Genomic DNA, 27649 nt, shown 5'->3' with positions numbered 1-27649 from the left:
GGAGGCCAAGTAGCATTGAAACATGGGAATAATATCGACACAAATGAAAGAAAAATCAACTGGGAGGAAGAGATAAGACCCCGTGGTCATATTCTTCTGACCACTGAGATAAATCATCGTATTGGGTGTACTTAATATTCGTCCCAATAGATAAATATCTTTACTTTTAAATACCATACGTACGGAGCCTAAAGAGTTCACGTTAAATATGCGAGTGAAATAAAAAAGTCCTTGATTAGCTAAAAGGATATCGGTAATTGATTGATTTAATCATTTAAAGCTGGGTATATATAGGAGTCCAAACAAGGAGACTGACGTAGAAAATCTGGATAGAGAGAAGTCGTTGGAGAAGAGTTGCACTAAGCTTTTACATGGTTGGGTCGAAGCTAGGAGGAAAGGTTCTAGGGAAAGTTTTCTGTAAGGAGTTCTCTATCAAGCTTTGATTTTTTTTTGTTAGGTCGAAACTAGGAGGGAAGGTTCTAGGGAGAGATTTCTGTATGGAGCTCACCCTCAAACTTTGCTTAAGACCACCGGATCACTGTAGTTTTTTTCAGGCAGAAGTGGCTGCTATTAGGGTATCAACAAATGTACCAAAAGTGCAACCGCGGTGAACGACCACTCCGACAACAGAGCGGCTATACTACCTAACAGTGCAATCAATGTTAACACAGAAGTGTCTGTTCTGACTAGAAACGCAATAAAGCTACTTCAGCATCAGACTCGTTTGGGTGCTTGTTCCTAGCGGAAAGCCAATGAGCTACTAATAGGGACGTCTTCATTCCATTTACAACGTAGTGGGAACGAGTTGGTTCTTCGTTGTCTTCATACGTTCTAATACTGTGTCTGTGGACCTCACGTGATTTTAGCAGGTTTTGGTCTTGTGCAACTGTAACATCCTTTTAATCTGTGTCTGCCACAGGATATCTGCTGAACTACTGCCTTCGCCCTTAGGGAAGTTCATCTTATCGCAATCGTAGGAGCTATTAACGAATGTTATTATCCAATAGGAATCCGTGAGGTAAGGATAAAAAACTTGTCGGATGCAAGCTGTCAAAGTTGTATGGAAAAAGCATGATGGGAATACTAACTGTTCACTTTCTGGTGGCGACCCACACCCGCAAGATGGGACTGACAGATCGAGAAAACTGCAGGAAATGCCAGGAGCAGGGTCCACGGAAATAATGGAGCATCCTCCGCGAGCTTGTCTTGCATTGGTAAGACTACGCTGTAAGCTTCTGGGGTCCCCACAGTATGATACACTGGAAGAGGTATCGACTGTGAGGCCGCAGGGTCCTTTGAAATTCGCATCAAGCGCAGGCATCCTAAGCAAGTGAACTCCATCTGTCATCGCAAAGAACCAAACTGGTCTATGCGTGACTTACTGGCCTACCAGATAAACCTAACTAAACCTATGGAAGAGGATGAAGTGGAAACAACCAGGCACTTTCTCCTCCATTTTCCAGCCTTTGCAGGACTGAGGCTCAAACATTGCGGCAATTTTATCTTTGGCGAAACAAGATAGCCGAGACTGACATTTGTCAAGGAGGATCTTATGATTATGACATCTATAGGAGTTTTAGTAATCACAACGGATCGGCGTTCTAAGTTGTCTACGTGAGATCCCTGTTAGGATCGACCTCTTAACCTAGCCTAATTTAACTTTTTAATTTTATAGTGGTAACTACCCAAATTTATCACCTAAATCGGACTCGATTTGTTTGATTTTAACTATGCAAAGGTGTTTAAGAAGTTTTTGTTAAGGCTTTTCTATCCCAACATTTAAACTATGGAGCCTCCACGACATATTTTTCATTAAGAAACATAGAAAAAAAGGAAAAGATATCGCTGCTTTCGGATTCAGAGTCAGGGAAAAAGCCACGATTGATGAGAGAGATCCGAGATTGGAACATTTTGAAGAACTAAATTTTACAATGGAGAGAAACTGGGTATTCATGCCCAATTTCAATCTAATTCCGAACTATTTAATTTGAGAACCTGCAGTCAATAAATATCAATCAATATTTTTTTAGAATAGTTTATTGAAAATGACTTAAATTCTCCGACAATTTTTAAACAATATCTTTCTGTCCCTTCCATATCGTCCATGCTAAACACCTGCAATGTCTACCAACACCAATCATTACAACATTCACTTTTTAAATTTTAATTAAAACACAATTAATTAATTATAAACACCTCAGGTAATGCACAATATTACTATACCGTCCAACACCTCCACTTTGTTTCCTCATTTCCTTTGTTTCACCAACCAAAGGACTGCCGCCATAACTTCGAAACGAGATAAAAATCTCTAATAGATTTCCGCTTCATTACGCTCAATAACGGTTTCTAAAGCTGCGGCGTATATGAAAAGGCTTTAGACCATTAGTGGGCGGCTAATAAAGAAGAAAACCCATTGAAGATAATAATCATAGGTGGAAAGTAGGAAACACTAGTTGTAAACAGCAGAGAAGAATGGGAAGAAGTGGAAGAATAAAGAGATGAAGCTGGCATAAAAGCAGAACATCGATGAGTGCTTATCGCCGGCAATGAAGAAGGTGAATGCAAAGGCTTTGTGTGACTGCCGCTAGCAAACGTCAAAGTAAGGTGGGGATCACTTAATTAAAATCTCACACACCTCTTGGATGCAGCTATAATTTCCCGCGTCGTAGATGTTGGTTTTGCTGGTAGGACTAATTAAGTTTCGCTTAACTGAAGTGAAAAGCAAAGATAGACCGTCTTTGAGATTTGTGTGTGAATATTTTCTTTAGAAACATAAGACGGTTTAGAATTTAGAGGTAACCTAGATCATCCGTTGATTTCTGGAAAATCTGAGTTTCTGGAATGTTTCTGCTAACTTCGTCATCACAAACTTGGATTTAGATGAAGGTTTTCTTAGTCGAACTCTTTAATTGTTAATTAGCAAAACCCATAAGATCTTTCTAGAGGTCTCGAGGTTATTTCCTAGTCTAAGGAGATAGATGCCTAAGTAAAGAATTAATCTGGAGTCAATTAAATCGACTGAGACTTGAAGGAGTTTATGTAATGGGATAACCATGGGAACTGTCTTAGAAAACTGCTAGAGGAAGTAACTCAAAAGAGGGGGCCTCAAATGCGTCCAACTAATTCTAAGCCAAAGAAGTATGTCTAACTTCTAAAGTCTTTACCAAAGCGATTAATCCTCGAATGAGGCAACAGTAGGGCTGTAGACGACTTCAGATAAATAATTATTCAAACTAAATATTGAGCTTGAGGTAGAACACTCTCTATCGACCTTTGTTAGTGGATGTACACGGTGAACGTCTTAAGAACATTTTCCAAAGTTATAAACTCCCAACGGACGCTTTGCAACTGAATATACGACGATGGTTTAGATATCGTACAATTGATGGTATGAAAGGGATAGAAGGTCAGAACTCAACAGTACACCAACCGAATATACGACGATGTTTCGGATATCGAATATCCGGTGGTATGAAAAACAGTATAGCTCTGAACTTCCAAGAATAAAAAATCTTTCGACTACTTTAAGATATCCGCAAAGTTTACGAACTTTAATTAGTCCAACCATTAAATAAACCGCCAATTGGCGTAACCCCGCAACTCTTCCTCACATATGCACTCCTTCGCAACACAATATGGTACAAAAATCTAATTTAAACGTACCTGGCATAATAAGCAGCCGCGGCCATCGCCTGCGCTGTCTCCAAACGCACCTCGATCTTGCCGTGTCGATACGGTAGTTTAGCCGTGCCGTCTTCTTCGAGTACGAGCACGTCCTGGAACTCGCCGGTATCCTCCTCGAAAACGATTGGCAATGCAGTCGGACGTATGGGATGCAAATTGGATATGTTATTGCTGTTGTTGTTGCCAATGCCGGCAGTATGGTTGGCATTATTATTATAAGCGGTTTGTGGAGCTTTGTTGGCGCCGCCGCTTCCGCCGCCGCCGCCGCTGTGTGCCGTTAATGAGGTAGCATGCGAATGTAACAAACCGGCTTGTTGTAACATCAACTCCACCGAGCTATCGGTAACATCAATGGACGTCGCGCAGATGGAGTTTGAGTTGGCTGTCGTCAGCGGTGCGGACGGTGTGCTGGTGGCATGCACCGTTGCTTTTGTGGTGGTTAATGCGACTGCAGATTGGGTTATCATATTTTCAACAGGCTTTTGTTGGCTGTTGTTGGTATTAGTGAATTGTTGTAGTTGTTGTGGTTGGGACTGCAGCTTTTGTGCGCCATGTTGGTCCGCATGGGCGCCCAAAGGATGCTCGCGCACTTGTGGGTGATTGGGACGTTGGTGTTGTTGCTGTTGCTGTTGTGAGTGGTGTTGCGGCTGACGCTGAGCAGTTGTCTTCAACGTTGACGCTTGCTGTTGTTGCTGCTGTTGTCGCTCGCGCAACTGCTGATAGAGGTAAGGACGTTGCTCGCCGTCCGCCTTCGTGCGCTGCTGCGAATTATATTGTTGTTGCTGCGGTTGCTGCTTTGGTATTGATTGCTTTGCCGGACCCGCAGCTGGTGGCGCCACGTATGCGGGCGGTTGCATGGGCAATAATTTGCTGTTGAGCTTGCCATTGCCGCCCAACTGACCTGCATCCATTTTGCTTTGACTCGTATTCGCTGTTGTTGTAGTACGTTTATTGCCACCGACCTTTGCAACGGCGGCGGCCACCAAACGCTTTTTCAACTGCCTCGATGGCGGCAAAGGCGGTGCTTCGTCCTCACCCCCAGCTTCGGCAGTTCTCACATTTTTTGGTGGCGGCATTGGGGGTCGCTCCTTAATCGTCTCGTAGACGTGATTGAGTGGCGCGGGCGGTGGCGGTGGATTGGCCGTTGAGGCCGCATCAGATTGCAAGAGGAAATGTTTACGGCTATCCACAGGCTCAACATATGCGTCGGAGAATTGGAAATGTTGCTGATAAGATGTGTAGGAGCCGAACTCTTTTGGTGGAACCGACTCGTTTTGGCCACCCGCGTTGGTAGGTGGAGCCGCTAGCGGCGGTGGTGGTGGCAGCTTCAAGAAATGTACCGGCTTTTGTGCAACATGTTGCTTACTGCTGCCATGTATAGGCACAAATGTTGCAAGCGCGGAGTTGCCACCTTCCTGGGTTCCGAACGAATGTTGATGTGCCTGCTGATTGCCGAAAGACAGAAAATGGCGCGGTGATTGCTGTGCATGCTGCTGGTTTCTCTGCTGTTGTGCCGTGGAGCTCGCAAAATTAAGCTCCACCTCCTGCCCCACCTGCCGTGCAGCCAAGAAACGTTGCTGCTGCAGGTGATGCCTCGGCTGTAAATGTGGCTGTTGCTGCAGCTTATTCGTTTGTTGTTGCTGCTGCTGTGGCTGTTGTTGTGTCTGCTGCGGTCTTTCTTGGCTATGCTCGGCCTGGAACGTCGTCTGGTTCAAGAGATGCCGCTCGTAAATATCATTCAATAGATTTGTAGCGGTTTTGGATATTTGATTAAAATTTGGTTGCACTTGGTTATGTTGCTGTTGTTGTAAGGGTATGCGACTCGCCTTCGTCGGCGATACATCGCGTTGTGGCCCACCATTTGCATTGATTTGTTGCATTGCCGGGCGGCCATGGTTCGCTGCAGTGGCAGCCACCAATGATTGCGGCATTGACACCGCAATTGATTGCTTCGTTGCAGTGTCAACGGTGCTGGGTTGTTGCAATTGCTGTTGTTGCTGCTGTTGCTCGTTCCAATTACGCGTCGTTTTGGCTAGTTTTTGTGCGGCACTCGAGTTTTCAATGCCGACTGATTGCTGCTGATGCTGCTGTTGCTGTTGCTGTTGTTGCAGCTGATGTTGTAATTTACGTTGCTGCTGATACTGATGATAGCTTTGACGTTGCTGATGGCCACCACAAGCTGTAGCCTTTTGTGGGACATCACGTCTAGCGGCCGAGCTGCTGCCTGCCCCATTGTGTCGGGCCCGATGCACTGAGGCCTGCAAAAGATTAAAAACATTAAATGATTTAGGATCGACATTTTGTTGAACACACTTTCAGTAAATGGTGATCAGGGATTTACAAGTCTCTCAAAATTCAAAACTGTTGTATATTTTTAATTTGAATTGAGGTCGAAATTATATACTCGTATATAATCCAGGATTTCAGAACAAAATTGGAGAAAGAGAATGATCGGCAAGAGTTAAGAGCAGAAGAAAAATATCTGAGTCAAATCGGCCTAGAAATCATAAGGAACCAAGCGTTAGTATCGAAACTTAAGTCTGACAGAACTCAGATGAAGAAACTTTAGGTCCTCTTAGCTCTTTTGTATTATAACCAAAGCTCGAAGGCAAAATTGTATGCACCTTTCGGTAAGTTTTTACCTAAAGCATATGTGGGTGAGGCGGAGACGATGGAAAAGAGTTTTCTCACAGATAGATTGAAACTCAAGGAGAAAGTTGGATAAGAGTCTTTTGTCGGCAGCTCTCAATCCAGTCTTGTTTCAGACTGAGAGCACTGTAGTGTCTTTCAACCAGAAGTGCGGGCAAGTGCGTCTTCTTTTAGAGAGGTATGCACCCTTCGATAGCAGAGTTGCTGTACAAACATTGATCTCGCTGACAGTGAAAAAGGAACCCTTATTCAAAATTCTATCAGTAACTTCAAGTTCTAAGAACTGCAGTAGACTCAATTTTTCGTCATCCAGGCTCGTTTTTTAAGTGTATTATATCTTTTCAATTAACTCAGACTTTAAAGGTTCAACAGTTTTCTATCATCTGCAATTGATGCCAGAGAAATAAGGAAACTATTTGAACAAATCAAGTAAGGAAAGGTACAGAAACGACTTTAGGTAGTAATTAAGCTATTTTACAGAATATAACGTCGAGTTCAGTGACTTTTGAATGATCTATTATATATACAGGGTTTGTCCGGAAAGTAATAGGACTGATTTTCTCTCGCCGCCGCGACTGTGCTTCGGAGCGTACGCGCACCGACTGGTGAGTTGTCTCTGAGCACATGGAGAGTCAGGACAACCACTTTCGCGCGACGTGTTTCTGTGAGTGAAGCAAGCCGAAATGCAGCGTTCGTTAGATCAGAGGTACGCGATTAAGTTCTGTCTAAAACTCGGTAAATCTGAGACAGAGTGGTTTGAAATGATCAAACAGGCTTACCCAGATGTTGCTTTAGCAAGAAATGGTGTGTTTCGGTGGCACCAGGACTTTTTGGAGGGTCGGGAAGGGGTCATTGATAAAGACCGTGCTGGGAGTCCTGCGACTTCGACAAAAACCGATAATGTGACTCGTGTGCGTAAGGTTTTGAACTCAAACCGTCGACGAAGTATTCGTTTAATTTCCCAGATGTTAAATTTATCAAAGTCTGTGGCTCATGACATTGTGACGAAGCACTTGAACAAGGAGTGCGCGAAGTGGTCCCAAAAGTGCTCACTGACGTCCAGAAATTGCGTGCCAAGAAAATTTGAACATGTCTGAAAGGACCCTCAATTTTGGAATAACCTAATCACAGGTGACGAGTCATGATCCAGAGACCAAGAGACAAGCTTCCGAGTGGCACACGCCGGCGAAAGGGATGCAAGCAGCATACACCTCGGCTCTCAAGGCTATTCCGGAGAATGCCTTCCGTGACGCCTTTAATGCTTGGGAATCGCGCTGGCAGCGCTGCATCGACGCAGAAGGAGCCTATTTTGAAAGTTTTTAAAGAATTGTAATGATTGGTTCAATAAATTTTTTTAAATCGACTCAGTTCAATTACTCTTTTCAGGACAAACCCTGTATTGGTCTTCATACAAAGAACTTCTTATTTTATTGAAGAGATAAACATTTTTTAAAAGTGAAAAAGCTTCAAAAACCAAAGTTCCTTGTGCAGCCATAAAATAAAATTACTGTATCCGATCTTTTATGTTGACAAAGCGTTTTGAGGCCAGTGCAAATTTGCTAAGAAGTTGAATTTCTCTTCCCACCAACTGAGTTGGATATCAGCGAGAAAAAGTATGAGCTCGAAAGTATCTAAGTATTGATTTCGCGAAGGGACATTACCTCATCCTCTTCCCAACATTATAGGGTGTTCGCTGATAAGGCAATGATCATTCCGAACTCCCATCTTGAGATTGACCATGAGCCAGAAAAAAACTTAAGAAAGATTATTACTGATGGCAGCTCAGCGCTGACGAAGCTCACGCGAAGCTCACTCGAAGCTCGGCTGTCTATAAGGAAATCAATAACATTTCCCAACCTAGAAAGGGCACAATTTTTTTCATTGTGTTGTTATTGAATCGTAACCTTTTGACATTCATGAGAGAGGATTAGAGATCTTTTCAAAATTCTTTCCGTACTTTCAATTTGTTAAGTAAGTCGATCAGATCAAGTGCTCGCAAGACAAAAGTTTTCACTAAAATTACCGAACTCTGCCCCATATAAGAATTTTTGAGTTCTAGAACTAGAATATAATCTAATTTTTGTTAGTTCGTCAATTGATCTGTAGTAAGCTATAACTACGACTGCTCAAATGTGCAATGCGAGAGAACACTTGCATCTAACGAATATGTCTTGCGCTCCCTTTGAGACGCTCACCTTCAATACACTCCCAATTCCCCCATCAAACAGTATACATAGAAACGCCTGCTTCCAAGCATGAAATCATATTAAACTTTATTATGTAAATCACTTGAAATTTCATGTTTACACGCTGCACAGTTGTTCTGTGATTGCCACCGAATCGGGAGCTTAAATGCACATTTTACGACATCACGTCTCATCAATTTAAATGCGAACACACGAAAATCGTCGCCGAGCACAGACACAATTAAATCATTAAAATCGTCAAACAAGATGCACCGACATGCAACTGCAACACGCAGCGGCGACAAGTCTTCAAGTTGTAAAAACGCCAATGACGGAGCGGAAATCGGGCAATGAAGCGACGCGTGCGTGTGTATTGTTGCAACAACAATTTAGTACACACGCACACACATACACCCACACAGCTGCTTGTAAACAAATATGAAAGTGATACGGTTGCTCCCACATACCGATCGCTAGCGCAGCGGGGATGAGGAGGCCCGAGCGTGCGTGTGGAATTTGGATTTTTATTACAAGTGTAGCGTGTGGCTGGTCGCATGCCGCACGCCACATACCGCATTGACATCGTAAAATTTACTATCAAAATAAAACGGAGAAAAACAATCACACACACACAAATAAAAATTTCAACAATAAAAACAACAACAAGCAGTTAGAACAATAGTCGTCGCTATCAAAACGTAGAATTCCATCAAAATCCTGAGCAACAAAAAGTCAAAACGGCAAAAAATCAGACATCGCAGCATGTGTTTGTATGTGAGTGTGTGTGCTTATATGTAAGTATATGTGTGCTGTCAAGGAATGCACTTGTAGAGTCTGTGGATGGCGTGCATGAAATGCGCAATGCCAAGTGTTGGTGTTAGAGCTGCGGTAAAAGTGTGACATGTGGTTGCATGCCACACGAAGTTGTAAAGTTGGCAAGCCATTGAATAAAGTGACGGAATTTTATTTTAGGAATTTATTGTTTTAATTTTTACTTATTATTGCACAAATGTATGTACTTACATGTAGTAAGTCTTGCATACATATACATATGTAGGTAATACATTGTCTTTCCTCGCATTATTATTTAACTTTACAGTACAAAAAGCACCCTCAAGGTATTTATTCTTATACTCAAAAATTGTGAAAACCTGGAAATAAGGCTATAACTTTTCAAGGACCCATACCCCAACTATGTGGACCACAGTACACAATGTTGATTTTTTACCGAACAAATCGGTCAACCTGTGACTTCTGCTATTGAAATTTAAGTAGAATATTTTTGTGATAACATAATGCCCTTGTCCCAGGTTAGTTAAATAGACTGATTTCCGTGAGGCCACAAATAATGCCACTGACGCTTGTCCCAGAACTCCTAAGTACGGACCAAAAAAGACTGTCGCATCCCTACAAAGCGCCTAGAGCCAGCTACAAATTTATTGAGACGGCTAATATCTACTAAAGCCAATTCAACGGGTTCTTAAAAAATATGACAGCTGAGATGCTTCAACATTAGTCTGGCGAAAGCTGGTCAGAGGAGGAGAATGGGCCTAGATGTTTCTACCTCATCTTTCTCATTGCAACTTTGACAAATTGGGTCCTCCAAAATCTTTAGCCTCACCGCGCGGGTACCAACGGGACAGTGTCCACTTAGGACACCTGTCATTGCGGTCATGTGAACCTTGACAAGAGATAGTAGTTCTATGGACATTTTGCATTTCACTCTGGGGCAGATGGCTTTTGAAAATCTACAAATGCTGCTTGCTGACTAACGCTTACTAGCGCCCGAGTGCAAGAAGACTGGGGAACACCTGCTCATTCGCATCCAAAGGGGATATTGGTAAGAGTGTACTTTTGACGGTACAGTTTCTGACGATTTTGTTGTGGCCAGGCACCCCGATAAGTTTAATACGGAAGCAGCATGGTCATGCACTTCTTGACTAGCATTAAGCTTGCTATCAAACAGCTCAAGGCCAGTATAGCAGTTCTGCTATAAGAATGGAATCCTTACAAGAAGCCGGACTTTGTTGAAGTACATCTTCTGCTACCTCAATAGCTGACACTTCTACTTGAAAGACACTGTAGTGGTCTGGCAGTCTCAAACAAGAATTGATTGATACAAAAATTGACGAAGTCGGACCTTAGCCCCCAATTACTCAATATAAATATTTTCGAACTACCAGTTTACTCAATACCGCATCTAGTGGTCAATCTGTAAGAGATAAAATAATCTCTTTCTAATAATAGTGTATCTTCAGGTCTGTAATTGTTTGTTTGTATTTCAGTTACGGCATATATATAATGGGTTGCGTATATACACGGTCATGGTTAAATCAACTCAGCTTGTCATGGTGATCATTTATAAGTATACTTCAAAGGGTCTCTGACATCTCCTCTTGGGTCTTACAGACATCGTATCAAATTTAATATACCCTATTAGGGTATAAAAGGAAAAATTTTCGTTGTGTGTCATGGTACAAGGAAAAATTCTAAACTGAGAGTTAACATTTTTATTATAAATTATTTAATTAATACTTACAAAAACTGGCGCCTCATTAGCCGATGAGTCCCCATCACTGCATCTGTAATGAAAAGAAAAATAAATTATGATATCACTTGAACAGATATTGATGGCCAAAATAATTTAAGAAACCAAATGGACCTTAAATAAAATATTTAACAACTTATTAAAAGCCAATTAACATATTTTTAAACAAAATTTCTTATTAAAAATAATTTAATATGATATGCAATAATATGAATACATTTGGTCAAAATGCAGCAGAAACTTCAAATATCAGCGATAGATGGCGCAAAATGAAAGACAATTTTCATATATTACCGGAGTGCTCTATACCAATATTCTAGCTAAGTCGCAAACCTACTAGACACAAGCCTCTCAAAATACTCTGCTAAGGCTCTCAAAGTGTAAAATTTCTGTTCTCATTCGGTTTTGTATCAACTTTTTCGGAGTCTCAGTTAAGTTAGCTCGTAAATTGTTTGAAACTTTGCTAAATTGGGAATAGTTCAGATGATGAGAAGAGTTTTCGGTCAAAGGAATAAACGTTCTCTGAAACAATATTACGAGACACATGTGTTTTCGAAAACTGCCGAGATTTTGATGACCTTTACTTGACTACGTTTTACTAGATTGATGTTTTAGGTTAGCATTTTTGAACTGGTTTTTCCTAGAGGTAGAATCAAGTCATAAGAATTGAAAATCCATCTCTTGAACTAGTGGATTCAGTTTTCAACTTCAACGTCTTTTAAGGATGTAAGTTAAATTAACACCAGAGTAAAATATGCCACTAATATTACGAACGTTATTGAAAAAAATAGTATCAGGAGGTAAGAACCTAAATCAACGTTTGTTAAACCTAGAGCTTTCAAGTACCAGATGCTAAGAATTTTGAAACGGTTGTCTGAACATAAGCTCTAATTTAGTGCCGTAATTTTGAAATACCACGCCTGGTGTATATAATTAAAAATACTCAAACCAGAAACAGAGAAAATTCTTTCATAGCGATTAGATGAACTGAGGGGTTTTTTCTTCTAATCATATTCTCCGAAGAACCAGGGGCATGAAATTTACACAAAATGAGATCCTTCCCTCAAATAATCATTTAGAAAATCCGAAAATCAATGATTAGAGGATACCAATCAGGGCAAGAAATCGTTTGGTCTTAGGGTTGGGATATGAAAAAGCTGTCCGAAGGATTATAAAAGACCACAAATGCATTATTGGGAGCACTTCAATGAAGTACTCGTATTTGGTTGGACGTCAAGTACAATTCATTATTTTCAAAATCACGTTCGGAGCATGAATATAATAAAAATTATTCAAAAAACTAGTAAAACAGTGGACAATCTCTGGAGTAGGTGCTCAAAAATACAAAAGTTACCACCGTTATATCTTCAAGAAACCTCAAGAGAGAAATCAGGCCTTCGGTACTTTTTTTTCAGAGTAGCATTATAGACAGAGTTGGGACGATGAGGAGTGCCGTGTCGTAGTGGAGGGAAAACAGACTGCCTACCTCTCTGTTACAATCGATCACAATACGTGCGGAATGGAATAGATACTGAGATTTGAGGAGGGAAGCGAGAAAAATTTGCAAACAAAAAAAGAAAAAGACCGAAATGAGTGAGAATAAAGATGGGTAATGCTCGGAAATTCTATGAAAAGACACTAACGGAAGGTTTCAAGACCGGGGTACACTCTTCTAGAACTCTGAGGTGATCTAGTGACTGATGCCCAGAACATACTGAAATTGTGGAGGGTACACTTATCCAGCCTGCTGAATGGCAGTCAACCCGATTACCCAATCGATAACGATAGAACAGACGTTCCATTAACAGATTATTAAGAAGTCCGAAGGACAACAAAGCGGCGGGGGCCGATTTATTGCCGGAGTATGTATCAGCTTCATTTAACAATACGGTCGGACGAAATCATGCCCGACGTTTGGAATTTAAGTGTGCTCTGCCTGGTCTACAAAAAGGGAGACCTCGCAATCAGCGCCAACTACCGTAGGATAAGCCTCCACAACATCGCATATAAGATTCTATCGAGCGTATTGTATAAAGGATTAAAGCCCGGCTTCAAGAACTGATTGGACTTTAACAATGTGATTTTAGGCCTGTAAAATCAATAACTGATTCACCATGCGTCAAATCTTGGAAAAGAGGATAGACATATACATACGCAGTACCCGGGAAACAGAGGAAAAGAAAGGAACTACGTGGAGAAGGACCTGACTACTTTTGGAATGTCCGATTGGTGCCAAACGGCAAAAAGGAAGAACGACTGTCGCGCTGTTGCAAATCCGGCTATAACCGCGTAATCAAGGAGAGGAAGATTATAACACTTCATAGAGATATTTGATTTTTAGGACGAACTGACACAAAAATGAAAAATTGCTAAAAATAAATAAATAAGAAATTTTCCTACCTGCCACTACTTTTTCGATTCCTCGCCGATTTCGTACGCTGCAACATATTTGCCTTCAGTTCTCACACCTGCACAAATACATCCAGAAGATCATTCGGTGGATAAACTGTCGGTTCTAGGTGATAAAGTAGGCGTACCGCCCACAAGTTGTTGTTGCGCCGTTGCTCTAATTTATTACACACACACTCCCATATTCATATGGGCGATTATGTACGTGTGTGTGTGTGTACCGCATGCCGCCTTGTCTTAGAACTGTAATGAAAAAGATGTTACGAAAGATTCATGAGTGGAATGACGATTTTTTTTACGGCAGCTACAAATTGATAAGAGATAACAGATAAATGCGGCAATGCGAAATAAATTGTAAATGTGAAAGCAACAACAACAATATAGTAAATAAGCATGCATTGCGTATCTAGTTGGGACTGTGGTATTTTTTAATTAAAATGCAAAATGCTTGTCACACTTTGGACGACTTTGATTTGGTTGCCGCGATAAAATAACAAAAACAACAACATTTTTTGTGTAAATGTCGAACTAAATGAGAACCCACGCGCTTGACTAGTCGCTGAATTTCAAAACGCAACTTTTCTAAACGCTTCATTTGAAAGAAATATGTATAACGGTAAACGACTCGGCACCTCATTACGTTTTGTTTTTGCACATTTATTATTGCTTCATTCGGCATCTAAATGAGTAGGCTTCCTCATTAATTTCTGTCCATGGAAGCATATGTGATATTTACCAGCTGATTTCTTATCTCTTATCAGCCTCTACCGTGTACGTCTGCATGCATGTGTGTGAGTAGATGAAACTCAAATATGGAGTAACGGATTTATAAACGCGGTACCCATTTCAACTGTCTTGGCTCTTTCCGCTTAGCGCTCTTCGCGCCGCCATTACACGCGCTTGTGTCTTCGCTATTCGTCGTTGCGTTGCGTCGTCAAAGGATTGTCTATGCAGGAATGACAGTCTTTTGAGAGCTTCCTTTTATTAACGAAACGAAAGGAAACGTATTTGTGTGAGCTGTGAATCAACGCAAAATTGCATTGCTGCCGCACATTTTAATGGGTGTTAAGAGGAGCTTTCGTCTAGTTGGTTGGTGTTAAACCGAAGCTGTTATTCGGTATTCGAACATTTTTGGTTTAGTTTGCATAATTTTTTTTTGGTAGACCGTGGATGCCTTCAAATAATTTTACTCAATGCACCAGTTCTACTGAGTATGTTGCTGAAGGGTGGATAAGCCTATTATAGATATTAGGTTAGGTAAGGTTAGGTTAGGTTAATCTGGTAGCCAAATAAGTCACGCCTAGACCAGTTTTGGTCTACACTTTGCTTTTACCAGATGGAGTTCAGTTGTTAGGTCCATGAGGAATAGTCATTCTTTAGAATGACTGCGCTTGACGCGAATTTTAACATATTCTGCGGCCTCACTATCGGTACCTCCTCCAGTGTATCATATTTTGGAGACCTCACATTCTAAAACCGCAGTCTTGCCTATGCGGGACAAGTGCACAAGAGATGCTCCATTGTTTCCCTGGTGCCAAGCTATAGACATTTCCTGCAGTCTTTCTGATCTGCCGGCGTGTGTCGTCACCAGACAGTGAACAGTTAGTAATCCCATCATGATCCTACAATCTCTTATATCGAGTGCCAATAAGAGTTTTGTGTACTTCCGATCTACCGTTTTACACATGACTTTTGCAGTTTTGCACCCAGGTAGCTCGTTCCATCGGGTTTTGTATTTATTTATTATAGTTATTTTTGATATACGACCTAACTTAACCGAAGCGTTCCACAATTTCAACACTTGTACAAAACTAATTTTGAATCTACTCTTCGAACAGGCTTTGGAAGTTCTTTAATACTATGAAACCTGCACCATAATTCCATATCACATTTTTCAAACTAAATTTCAGGTTTCGAAATCATATATTAAGTGAAACCGAGTATTCGGTTGAACACTAGGGAATACCACACCACATGCTGCGCGGATAATAGCCAGAATTGTCACTTGTTAAACCCCCCATGGTGTGCGATATTGCGAGCTGTTTATGAACACCAGAGCTTGACACAGGCAGCCACACTCAGAAATAACTCGCACGCACACTAACACATTTGCATGGTTTGTTTGCGTTTTAGAAAAGTGCATATGGAAATCCCGGATAAGACAAATAGAGCTGAGCATTTTATTAAAAATAGCAGATGTAAGTACAGCACAACTTAAACGTCAACAGGATATTGATGCACAGTGGGAGTTTATGACGAATAAGACGAGAGAGTGAATAGCTGAAACTCCAAAAAAAAAGGTCTTAAAACTTTTGAGTGAGATGTGAGTAATTGAATAACTTGTACTGGAAAATTATTGCTGAAACGTCAAATTATATGAATATAGGTAAGTGGAAGAGTTATGGCCAAAAAATGATCAGAATTTTTACCGAGGAAAACTGTGGACAGCAACGAAATATACATAAGTATGTACTTTGTTCTTACATGGGCATTAATATCGACCGTGAGCTCTTCTATAGATCTTTCAAGCTTCCAAAAAGCTGCACAGTTCTCCAACTTTGGATCAAGGAAGACACACAGAGCTCACGGCGTGTGCTAGTGAAAATGTATAGACGTACAAGCTTTTAGCTTTTCTATGTTAAAAAGCCTGAATACTTGAAAGATATCTAGGTTTAAATCAAGAAAACTTCCAGAATAAGTACCATCTATACAACTAAGAAAAAATTAGAAGCAAGAATACCTTAGCAGAAGCTTTCCGCCATCTATCAGTGTGTTTTTGAGTTTATTTATTCCCACCAATATTTTTCCTTCCCAAACCATAGTCCTTGCAGTCCTCTGCCATGCTATGCGCTGTGCCACTGTTGACACGCAAATAGAAGCTTTAAAGGAAATCTGTAGCGACATTTCTAATGATATGATTGCACGTACGGACTTTTGTATGTATGTATGTATGTATGCATGAATGCGCATAAGCAAATATGCATGTCGATTTAGATTCCAACCCATTTATGAGAAATAATCAACTGCTTTGAGCTCGGAAATAATATTGTTTGAGGTGCGATAAAAATCACGCCGCACAGCACAAAAGGCACACCACAGCCAGAGCTGCCACTTGTTTATGGCGAAAAGGAAAAATAAAGTGTATAAAAAGCAGGAAGACTTTAAATCAGTGGCATTGCAAGCAAACGATGTATGTATGTAACGGGTGATTTTTTTGAGGTTAGGATTTTCATGCATTAGTATTTGACAGATCACGTGGGATTTCAGACATGGTGTCAAAGAGAAAGATGCTCAGTATGCTTTGACATTTCATCATGAATAGACTTACTAGCGAGCAACGCTTGCAAATCATTGAATTTTATTACCAAAATCAGTGTTCGGTTCGAAATGTGTTTATCGACAAATTTTGTTCAGCGATGAGGCTCATTTCTGGTTGAATGGCTACGTAAATAAGCAAAATTGCCGCATTTGGGGTGAAGAGCAACCAGAAGCCGTTCAAGAACTGCCCATGCATCCCGAAAAATGCACTGTTTGGTGTGGTTTGTACGCTGGTGGAATCATTGGACCGTATTTTTTCAAAGATGCTGTTGGACGCAACGTTACGGTGAATGACGATCGCTATCGTTCGATGCTAACAAACTTTTTGTTGCCAAAAATGGAAGAACTGAACTTGGTTGACATGTGGTTTCAACAAGATGGCGCTACATGCCACACAGCTCGCGATTCTATGGCCATTTTGAGGAAAACTTCGGACAACAATTCATCTCAAGAAATGGACCCGTAAGTTGGCCACCAAGATCATGCGATTTAACGCCTTTAGACTATTTTTTGTGGGGCTACGTCAAGTCTAAAGTCTACAGAAATAAGCCAGCAACTATTCCAGCTTTGGAAGACAACATTTCCGAAGAAATTCGGGCTATTCCGGCCGAAATGCTCGAAAAAGTTGCCCAAAATTGGACTTTCCGAATGGACCACCTAAGACGCAGCCGCGGTCAACATTTAAATGAAATTATCTTCAAAAAGTAAATGTCATGAACCAATCTAACGTTTCAAATAAAGAACCGATGAGATTTTGCAAATTTTATGCGTTTTTTTTTTAAAAAAAAGTTATCAAGCTCTTAAAAAATCACCCTTTATATGAACATATATACAAAAGAAAGTATGTATGTATTTATTTACAAGTAAATATAAGCTCCCAGTGTGAATGGCTTAACATGGCTTTCAGCAATGTGTCGTGGTGGTAAAATTTTGTGATACGAGTATGCAGTATTTAAATTCAGCAAAGGAATAATGCGAAAGCGCAGTGTATTTGCAGAAGTCCATAAAAGAAAAGAAAAAGTAGTTTTGCAAGAATTGCAAAGTGTGAACATAGCTTAAGTCTAAATTTAATTGTACTAGTTTAAAAGATTAGAAATGAAAATTATGTTCTTTTTCGCCCACTGACAATCACAGTTTTTTTCTGACAAACAAAAGCATGCATTCAGTATTGCTCGCAATATTGGGATGAACATTTGTTATCCACCACTTCCTTGCATCGACATTTTGTATTAGGGATAGCCACTTCCTTACAAGAACGAGCGCTTTATCTTTAACAGTCTTATAAACTTTTGTTCAACAGACTTCTATCTTAGCTGTGATGACAATTTCTACAAATTATAACATACTATCTTAAGGTATTCCAATAACACTTGTTGAAATACCACACTACTCACAGGATATAGCTGAAACTAAACTAAACTAGGTTTTAAATGAATTCTCGACATAAAACCGAGGGATCATCATTGCATGCCAAGCCAATAAAAGTTTTTTCGATTAAAAAATTACTAAAGGGGTTCCGAAAGTCACGTTTAACAGAGAACCAATGATGATCTACCAAAAATGTTCAACTGGTCCAAGTGGTTTTTGACGTCCTGATTTGAGTTAAGGGTTCCTCCCACAAAAATTTTCTCCGAAGCCGGACATGTAATAGTACAAAGTCTAGGGAATATGGTGAATGTGGTAGCATAACTCATTCAAACCGCAAAGCGGATTTCAGATACGTAGATATTTCAAAACCTGAGGAGTTAATTCGCGTATAGACAGGCAGACAGACATGACATGGCCATATCGACTCAGCTTGTCATTCTCATCATTTATGTGTATATTTTATCGTGACAAACCTAATGTACATTGTTTAAGGTATAAATATGCCATTTTACATTACATAAATGTGTTTATATATATTTGTTTACAAATGTTTTCATTATAATGCTTTGATACCACTAAATTCTCTACTAATTAATTATTCATAATACTTAGACTCGTTAGGACACTTTATTATTTATTAATTTACTAATTGAGCAGCCAGCCGTATTCAATGATTCATCGATTAAATGTTCATACACACATGCCTTCCACTATGTGTGGTATGTAACGCGTATGTATATCGAGTCGGCAAAATTACTTTTTCATACACAACCACATTTAAATTGTCAATCAATTGCAGGAGAAAAATGAGATATGTATAATACCTACTGGTAGGGTGGATGATCTCGTCAATTTTTCCTTTCTAATTTTTATGTTGATCCGAGTAATAGTTTCGGAGATACAGCCTTGAGAACTTGTGCGCTGGAAGCTAGCTAGGCTAAGTGCACCGTCTCTAAACGCGTTTTTCTCGAAACTGTGCTTTTGAAGTCGGCAAGATTTCTCGAGAACTACTCAACTGATCTTCATGAAATTTAACACAGGTCTTTGAAATACAATTCTTAAAGACTTGGTAGAAGCATTTTATTTCGATTACAACTATTTAAAAAAAAAATAATCCGAAATTTTCACTGAAATTTTAGTTTTTTTGTAAAAATGTTTGCCAAAAATCCAATTTTCGTCCAAGGTATAAGTTAAGGGTTTAACTAAAACACGTCTTTTTTCACTTTATATGATCTTGTAAGGAGTTATTCTGCCGAGCGGTCACCGGAAATGTACGACGGCTGAGTTTAAAATATTTTTTTTTTTAATTTCCGAATTTCCTTGTTAATAGTGCATTCCGTAACAATGAAAAATTCTAATAAAATATTTAATTTTTTATATGAAAAAAAAAAATTAAAAACGGGTGGTTTTTTATGCGAGGAAACTCTTGTAACCCCTTAAAATAACAGATTTCTATGTTGGAATCAGCAGTTTATATGTAAATTCAAATTCATACATATGTATGTACATATATCCCTTAAGGTTCTCAATGCGTTTGCCTTTCCGTCACACAGTCGTTGACAACATTTGGCGGCACATTGTTCGCTAATTGGTAATTAGTGGTCAATTTGTGGCGTATCGGTATTTAAATATATATGTATGTATGTATGTATGTATGTATACATACATGTAGTAGTTTTTATTGTTACTTTATTTTATTTAAGCCCACTAAAATGGCAAAGCCTCTGGAAGCCTAAAAAATTAGTATTGTCAGCTACGAAAACCGCAATTATGTAAGTGCTTTGTATATGTACATACATACACACATATATGTACATACTAGTACAGTATACTCTCGAAAAGTAAATCGATTGGTATTTTGGGTAATTTACTTTTTCGAATAATTTACTTTTCCAAATATATACATAAATTATCTGTTTTTACAATATTAAATGCATTTTTAAAGTTAAAAAATTCATTCATTTATTTGCTTCAATAAAACATATGGATTTACATGAAAAATATATTTACATTTACATACATACATACATATGTATTTACTATGAAGAGAAAAAATTTTGAATATTCTTTTGTTTTTTTCTTTTGCAATATATTTTCTGACCATTTACATATGTACATATCTCAAAGTTTATTTACTAAACAGACGCGATAAACAAAAGAGTAAGTGTTTTTGCAACATCGTAAAAAACGCTGCTTGCTTCGTTTCGAATTTTTTATCACATTCTCTGAAAAGTAAATTAAAAAATTTACTTTTTCGAGGGCATGTGTAATCTTAAAGGTGATTTACTTTTCCACGATTATTTACTTTCTGAGAATTTACTTTTCGAGAGTATACTGTAGTACATATACTGTCGCTAATTGCGTTGTTGTCATTATGCAATTCCCCAAAGTAAAAAAAATTTGTTAAATATAATTTAAATAACATATTATATAATAATAAATTTTGAACAAAGCGCTAACTGAAATTTAAGAGCTTATGAATAACAACATTGCAATATTTCCCGATTTTTATTCAGCTATGAAATAAAGTTATATATTTATACATATTTCGTATACATTTGTATGTACATACATACATATATCTTATTAAAAAAACAGCATAAAAATTAAAAATTTATATAGTAAATATTAAATAATAATCTAAATAATTACTTATCCAATATTAATTACTTTAAAATTTCACCTTTGCATCCATCAACACATCCATAGAAATTATATTTTTTTGCCACACATTACACTTTTATACAAATTACGTTTTCACACACTTAAAACCACAAGCAAATTTCATTACACATTCACACACAAATTAAATTTTAGCAAACATTTTCTTACATTAATTAAAAGCACGAGCTTTTGTTTTTATTTCAATGGTGATTTATAACACTTTAACAAACACAATACTCACTGATAAACAACACAAAACAGGCAAGAATTGAACTGAAATAAACTTGCACAAACATGATCGATATCACTGCTATGAACACATGCACTTTTGCAGGAGTTCACTTTTCCTTACATTTACATTTACATAGCTTTTATTCACTGGCACTTTAACACTTGAAATTTAAAGCAAATATTTTACATTATTTCCGTATAATAACTTTAACAATATTTTAGCACAATTTAATATATTTTTATTATATTTCACTATACTTCGCGAAACGCTACACAACACAACAAATTTCCGCAGGAACTGATCGCTCTCCTTCTGTTTTTTGCTCACCCTCACGAAAAGTAACAGGTGCGACCTCGTGCGTCGTCAATCGACAATCGTTGTGCAGCATAGCAAAAGGCAATTATCAAATGCGCGAATGCTTACATACTTACATATGTATGTATGTACATACTAACAAAGGTGTACGCATAGGCATGTTAAGAAAATCAAAGCATGCACTGTTATTGGGTAGGCAAATTATGAGTAAAGAGTTGCAAGTAGTATTTTTCAGTAAGGAAAGTGTTTTTGCTTGTTGAGAAACGAATGTTTTCATTGTGAAAGCAAAATTGATGCGTTACAATTCGTTTCTATCGCCAATGATTTTATATTGCTATTTAATTATAAATATTAAATTATTACTAATGTAATGTATAAATAAATAATTTTAATTGTTATCATTAATATTATCTTTTTTATTCATCCTTTCTTAAGTTTATTGAGAAAAGTAAAGAAAATATTTACATTTTAATATGAAAACTATCCTTGAGTTAGTCCCAAAGAAGATTCACTTTAAAACTTTACAATATTCAGAGGTCCTAACATAGACTCGAGATTAGGAAGAAGGATCTGGCTTCAATTTTAATCTCCAATTGGTTTGTTTTTAGAAGCTATACCTTTCATATTTTGGGAAGCAAAATGGGCCTAAATGTGGCTGCCTGCTCCTGTTGAAGCTTTTAGGAATCCAAAATTCGTTTAAGCAACGTTGTCTGTTAGGAATGTGAGATATAAAAACTCTAAGGAAAAATACTAAGAAATCATATTTTAATACAACTGTACGAGCTCTATTTTTAATGGCTCAGCTCTTTTTTTTAACTCGATTCTGTATCTCTTTGCGATTTCGAAGCTTTAAAGAAGTATACTATCGACTTAACGTGAAGAAAATTTAATCAAGTTCAAACACAAATCTTCCAGAGTATTATTCGATGTTAACCACCCATTCAATCTGACAGCTCAAAGTCTGCAAGCTGTCAACCTCAAACTGTTTTTTGATTACTTATCATTTATCATAAAGTATTTTCGGCTTGCTGGAAATTATTGCGGTAAATAATTGATTGAATAAATGGTGTTTGTCTTTAATATTTATCATAAGGTCAAATTTTCAATTTCAGCTGTCAGGGAGTTTCGTACTTTAGCACAATTTACTCATCAAACTAACTGTAATTATTGCAAGCACTTAGCGTTAAGTATTAGCAGAGCCATTTCCCACAACCACCAGGACTACACCACCAACCACCTCACAGCCTGGACATACAGATTTCGTCCATCCGCAGATTTCTTCCACCATGTGCCCCCACCGCCATATTTCCCCGTTCCACGTACACCCCGCATCAAATTTAACCAGCCAACTTCTCTTTTCACACAATGCAATCCATTAACCTGCCAACAGGGAGTCCCCAAGTTACATTGTAATCAGCCAGCCGACGCGGCATCTTCCCACTTATGCTGCAAACCAACAAAACGAGACTAGAACAGTTGAAGGGGCAGTCAACTACCAGGGAACTCCAACGTGGTAGTCCATCGTGCGAAATGAAGAGTGAAATGTCATCGTGGCTATTCGAAGGTGAATGATAACGGTGGTGATGGTGAATGGTGATGATGATAATCGAAATACAACAAAAACACCGACTCATTTAAGACAACGGCGCAACGGCAGCAACAAAAAACACAACAACAACAGTCACAAGCAAAAGATACAATAGCAATCATTAGTGGTTGAACAACTGACGACTGCCTACGAGTCAAGCTAACGGTATGCCGATTAAGCCCTCAGAAGGGGGAGCGCAGCAAAAAAGGGAAGAAGAAATTGTTACAGGCAAATTAGGTTGGTGAAAGATGCCGGCAGTGACTGGGACGCCTCCAACTGCGGCTGCGGTTGTGGGAATTCCGACATACCGACGCTTGCTGCAAAGATTAATTGTTAATTTACGCTGATAAACGCCTCAGGTGGAAATGAGAATTAATGGTGTGTACATTTCATCGACGCACAGCGCGCGCCGGGGAGGGTGGCGCGTGTTGAGAGAATGTAGTAGGCGCGAAATATTGCTTAGTGTTGATTATTTTGTGTTATTTGTTAGTATTGTTGTTGTATTATTAATGTTTGGCATTGTTGTTGGTAGTTGGCTAAAGTTGCTTTGCCATAAAACCGAGTTTTATGATTTGTGTTTCATGGAATTTACGGCAGTTTTCTGAATTCACGTCAGAATGGTATAGTTTATGACGTAGAAAGAGGTAATCTAAATCATTAATGTTAACTTAATTTATTTTTTTGAGCTTTAATGTACATAACCTGAGTTGAACCGCGCCGTACTGGAGTCGAGTTAAACTAAAAGAAGTTCTTAACGTGTTCAATTTACAGAAAAACTAGAATCTAAAAACTTGACATAGTAGCTAGACTGTAAATGCGCCTAAGTCCAATAAAATATACACCTATCTGGACCTATAACATCATAAGCGTATATGGCTGAGACTACCGATACACAATTCTTCGCTAGAGGCCAACCCTTCGCAGCTATGTCTCTCTATTGCAGAAGCGACTTAACTTTTCTATTAACTCCAGCTGTTATCGTCTTGAAACGACAGTGTCGTACAATTTTTGGTAACAAAAGCACAAATAGGTATTTTTAAGAATCTTTCTCTAACCAGTCACTATTCGATATAACATTTTGGATCGATATTTCATTCTATTTAGGATATAATGGTAGTTTCTTAGTCAAGAAAATTGTTTATGTCCTAACAAAAAAAGTATAGGTTCCGCGTTAGCTTAGAAGTTTGTAACACCCAAAAGAAAAATACCCTATAAAGTATATATAACTGGCCAGCACATTCCTTACAATCTAGATCCCTGCATCGCGGAACCTTCTGGCGGTAGCTTCACATCTCATACACCTGCGAGGAACTTCTGGGTGGGGCGAAGCTAATAGAGAAGGAGTGCAGTGAGATTTTTAACAGATGGATCGAAGTTAAGAGGGAGAGTAGGTCGTCGGGAGCTCTCTATTCAAACAACCAGTCCACTGTAGCGTTTTTCAAGCGGAGGTGGCTATCATCAAGGTGGAATTAGATATACTGCTCTGAAGTAGCGCCTCCTTCAGAGATGTTCGTTCAGTCCAATAGCCAAACGGCTTTACTGTTTGGGTCTTCAGGTACAGCTGAATCACCTGAAACTGCAAGGGAAGGTACCGTTTCTCCATCCGATTGTAAGCGAGTTGGTTTTCCGTTGTATGCTTGCGTTTCGGCGTTGGGCCTTTGGACCTCCAGTGATCTTATTCAACCACAAGAACTTGTGCAAAGTTCTTTTGGAGCAGAGTGAACCGTAAGAGGTCCTACTACAGGCTCTCAGTAAAGCCAATAAGCTGACTCGATACTGTCCAAGGTTTATACGGCTTAATATTTTGTCGGACTCTCTTTTCCAAAGCTGTCCGGAGGAAAGCGAGGTGTAATCAACTTGTCATTTCATCCTCAATATTTGCCAGACTGAGATTGAAATGTCTCGGTAGACACACCTGTGGCGAAATGACTGGGATCCATATTAACCGCCTGAATAAATTTGTGGTAAGCTCAAAACGCTTCGTCGATCTATAAGGTTTCGGTGATCTATTTTTAGAAATTTGTGGGTAACACAAAGGACGAATATCGATGCAAGTTAGACTCATTGATGTTTTTATTTTATTATTATTTGTTTTTTTGGAACATCTCTTTGACGTAACCTAACCTAATCTAACCAGCGCGATGAGAAGAGTCGATTTAGCGATGTCCGTATGTCTGTCTGTATATAGACCCCAGTTTTTCGGATATCGATCTACGCAAGTTCTCTTCTCTTATGAAGCTGGTGATATGTCGGAACCTCCAATATCGGACCACTAGAGGATATATCAGCCATATAAACTGATCAGAGAAAGTCAAGTTCTTGTAGATAATTTTATTTTATTTGACAAGATATCTTTACAGAATTTTGTATGGATTATTGCCCAAGGTTACAGCACAGCCTTCGAACAAACTGTTCAGTTCGGGCTACAGCATAAAGCTGTCATTCAAACTAATGACGCTGAGCATGAGGGTTAGAACCTGTCCTAAGTTGTCTTTGATATACATTTGAGAACGAATTTTTCAATACTTTAGTTCGCTGTTGAAGAAGCTTCGAAGCTTGCTGGACAATGCCTGATGGGTTAATTGAAATATTCACAAATAGAAATGTTTTCAAACCTTTAATTTTAAGCAACCTGAGTTTAAAATTTCATTATGACTTCATTTTCTTACCACATGCCACATCATTGCGCTCTACCGCCGCATTTACCACGTGGCATTCAACTAAATATTATTCATGATTAACTATTTTGCCAATTGACAGCAAAAATATGACGAAGGAAACGACTTAAGTTCGACTTTAATGCAACAGTGCGGCAAGTGAGTAAATCGTCTTTCCACCGACTGTGAAGTTGCTTCCGGACTGGCAAAAGTTTTGCCACGAACGTACAAGCGCACGCGTCTACAATTCTTAAGAAGTGAATAATTTTCGAATGCATCTATTATTTAAATCTATTCAACTCGCCATGGGCGCAAAGGCTATTAGTAGACGACCGCCAGTAGACGACAGGCAGTGCGTAGTGGAAATTAAGTTGGGCATTTGCAATTCTCAGTTGCACGCTGGAAACTTAAACGACAGCGGTGTTTAGGCTTAACTGAGCGTACATTTCGCACTTCCGTTTTCATAGCACAGTTCGAAACAAGCGAACGAACAGCAACAGCCACCGGTGACCAGACGTCAAACGTCGGACAACAGCCGCGTGCCAGTTGAGTACTAAATAGACGCAATAGAACACGCCTACACAAATATACGCGACGGAAGAGTCGTTATTGTGCATGATGACGACGATGACGACGCTGTTGCTGGGCGTCTTATTGTCTGCGGCGAACGCGCAAATGAATGCGGGCAACCCGTGGTGCGGCAAATGTCTTCCGAAGAAATAAAGGTTCGTAATAAAAGAGCTTGAAGGTTGCGAAGGCTGTGGAGGCGGATGAGGACTGTGGCGGAGGAGCTGTGTGACGGTTGAATGGAAGGAAGGCGGCAGAAAGAGCGCATATTTCGCATCATTTCGCTTTCTGTTAATGGACAACAATGTGATTGTTGAAGTTTTGCTGCCGCAGCATGAAATTTGCACCGAGAATTTTGTAGACTTGTATGGACCACAGCACGAAGGAAAGTGCGTAGAGCGCGCAAAGCTCAGAAGTGGCATATAAAATGGTATATTCGACGCAAGCAGCAAAGGTACTTGGCAGTTGTGCTGGTTGAACGCGTTGATTAGAAGAAGAAAGTGGCTAAGTGTGAGCGATGGAAAATTCTGCGAAAAGTTTTTTAGGAGCTTTGCACCGGCGGCATGGCAACTAGATTGCAATGTTACGGCAAATGGCCGGCCTAAAGGCGTCAATAGCAACAGAGCGGGCAATAACAATAATATTCATAACTGCAGAACAACTTTTGTGCATAAAACACCGCCCTCCAAAGCGAGAACGCCACAACTCGCCGCGCCGCAAGTGAGGTTAGACCGTAAAACGGGCATTTGCTCAAGTGCCCATCAAGCTGTTGTCCATAAAAACACGAGCAAGTATTAAAATTCGCGCCAACAGCGAGAGTCGCAGCTATTTTAGCTCAAAATATAATCAGCAATTTAGCACTTTAGAAGCTTAGCTAAAGCGCTGAAGTATTTAGAGCGTAGTCATAGAGGAGAGATAGCAGCAATAGCGCTACTAATCAGCAGCTACAAGCAATTAATCGCCACAAATGTTGATTAGTTGTTGCTTTTTTTAATTTTTTTAATAGAAAAATCCAGTTACTTCAACGCCTCATTGAGCGGCGCGCGTGCTCCATTTTAAAACGCTTCGCTGCACGCGTACACGCCACGCCCCCTTTCACATAAATATCTATTATCGGGCTTAAGCATAAGCCTCGGAGCTGCTGTAAGCACCACTTTCGACAAGGTGAGGCACAATAGGTGCTGTGTACATACATACACATGTAAGCTCGTTGTAATGCCTGAGTGGTTGGGAGAAGGTCAACCGAGCGCACCTGCCGATGTAAGAAGAGATATTTTGCGTCGATGCAGTTGTAATTAACTTGGTAGCTGGTTAACAAATTGTGGAACGCGGTGGCAATGGCGCTGATTGTCGGTTATCAACAAGTGGTCAGTGAGTAGCTGGTTGAAAAATGAACAACCATACAATCAAAGCGATGAGGAAAATATATTGTCCAATAATTATACCCTACACAGTACAATT

At 39.4% G+C, this 27649-nt stretch overlaps 1 protein-coding gene across 1 annotated transcript in view; it reads right to left on the bottom strand.

Moving 5' to 3' along the window:
- Nucleotides 1–27649, bottom strand: part of LOC105228778 (kinesin-like protein CG14535) — a 253875-nt gene that overhangs the window by 141666 nt on the left and 84560 nt on the right. Inside the window, exons 3-5 of the mRNA XM_049446615.1 lie at nt 13471–13722; nt 11062–11104; nt 3667–5945 (exon numbers count right to left, since the gene is read on the bottom strand). Coding sequence (XP_049302572.1) covers nt 3667–5945; nt 11062–11104; nt 13471–13517 — 2369 coding nt within the window. The 5' untranslated portion in view covers nt 13518–13722. The remainder of the gene's footprint in view (nt 1–3666; nt 5946–11061; nt 11105–13470; nt 13723–27649) is intronic.

Source organism: Bactrocera dorsalis, chromosome 1 (genome assembly GCF_023373825.1).
Source record: "Bactrocera dorsalis isolate Fly_Bdor chromosome 1, ASM2337382v1, whole genome shotgun sequence".
NCBI classification, from domain to species: domain Eukaryota; kingdom Metazoa; phylum Arthropoda; class Insecta; order Diptera; family Tephritidae; genus Bactrocera; species Bactrocera dorsalis.
The sequence above is the reverse complement of the archived record's forward strand: the minus strand, read 5'-3'. Positions and strand labels throughout refer to the sequence as shown.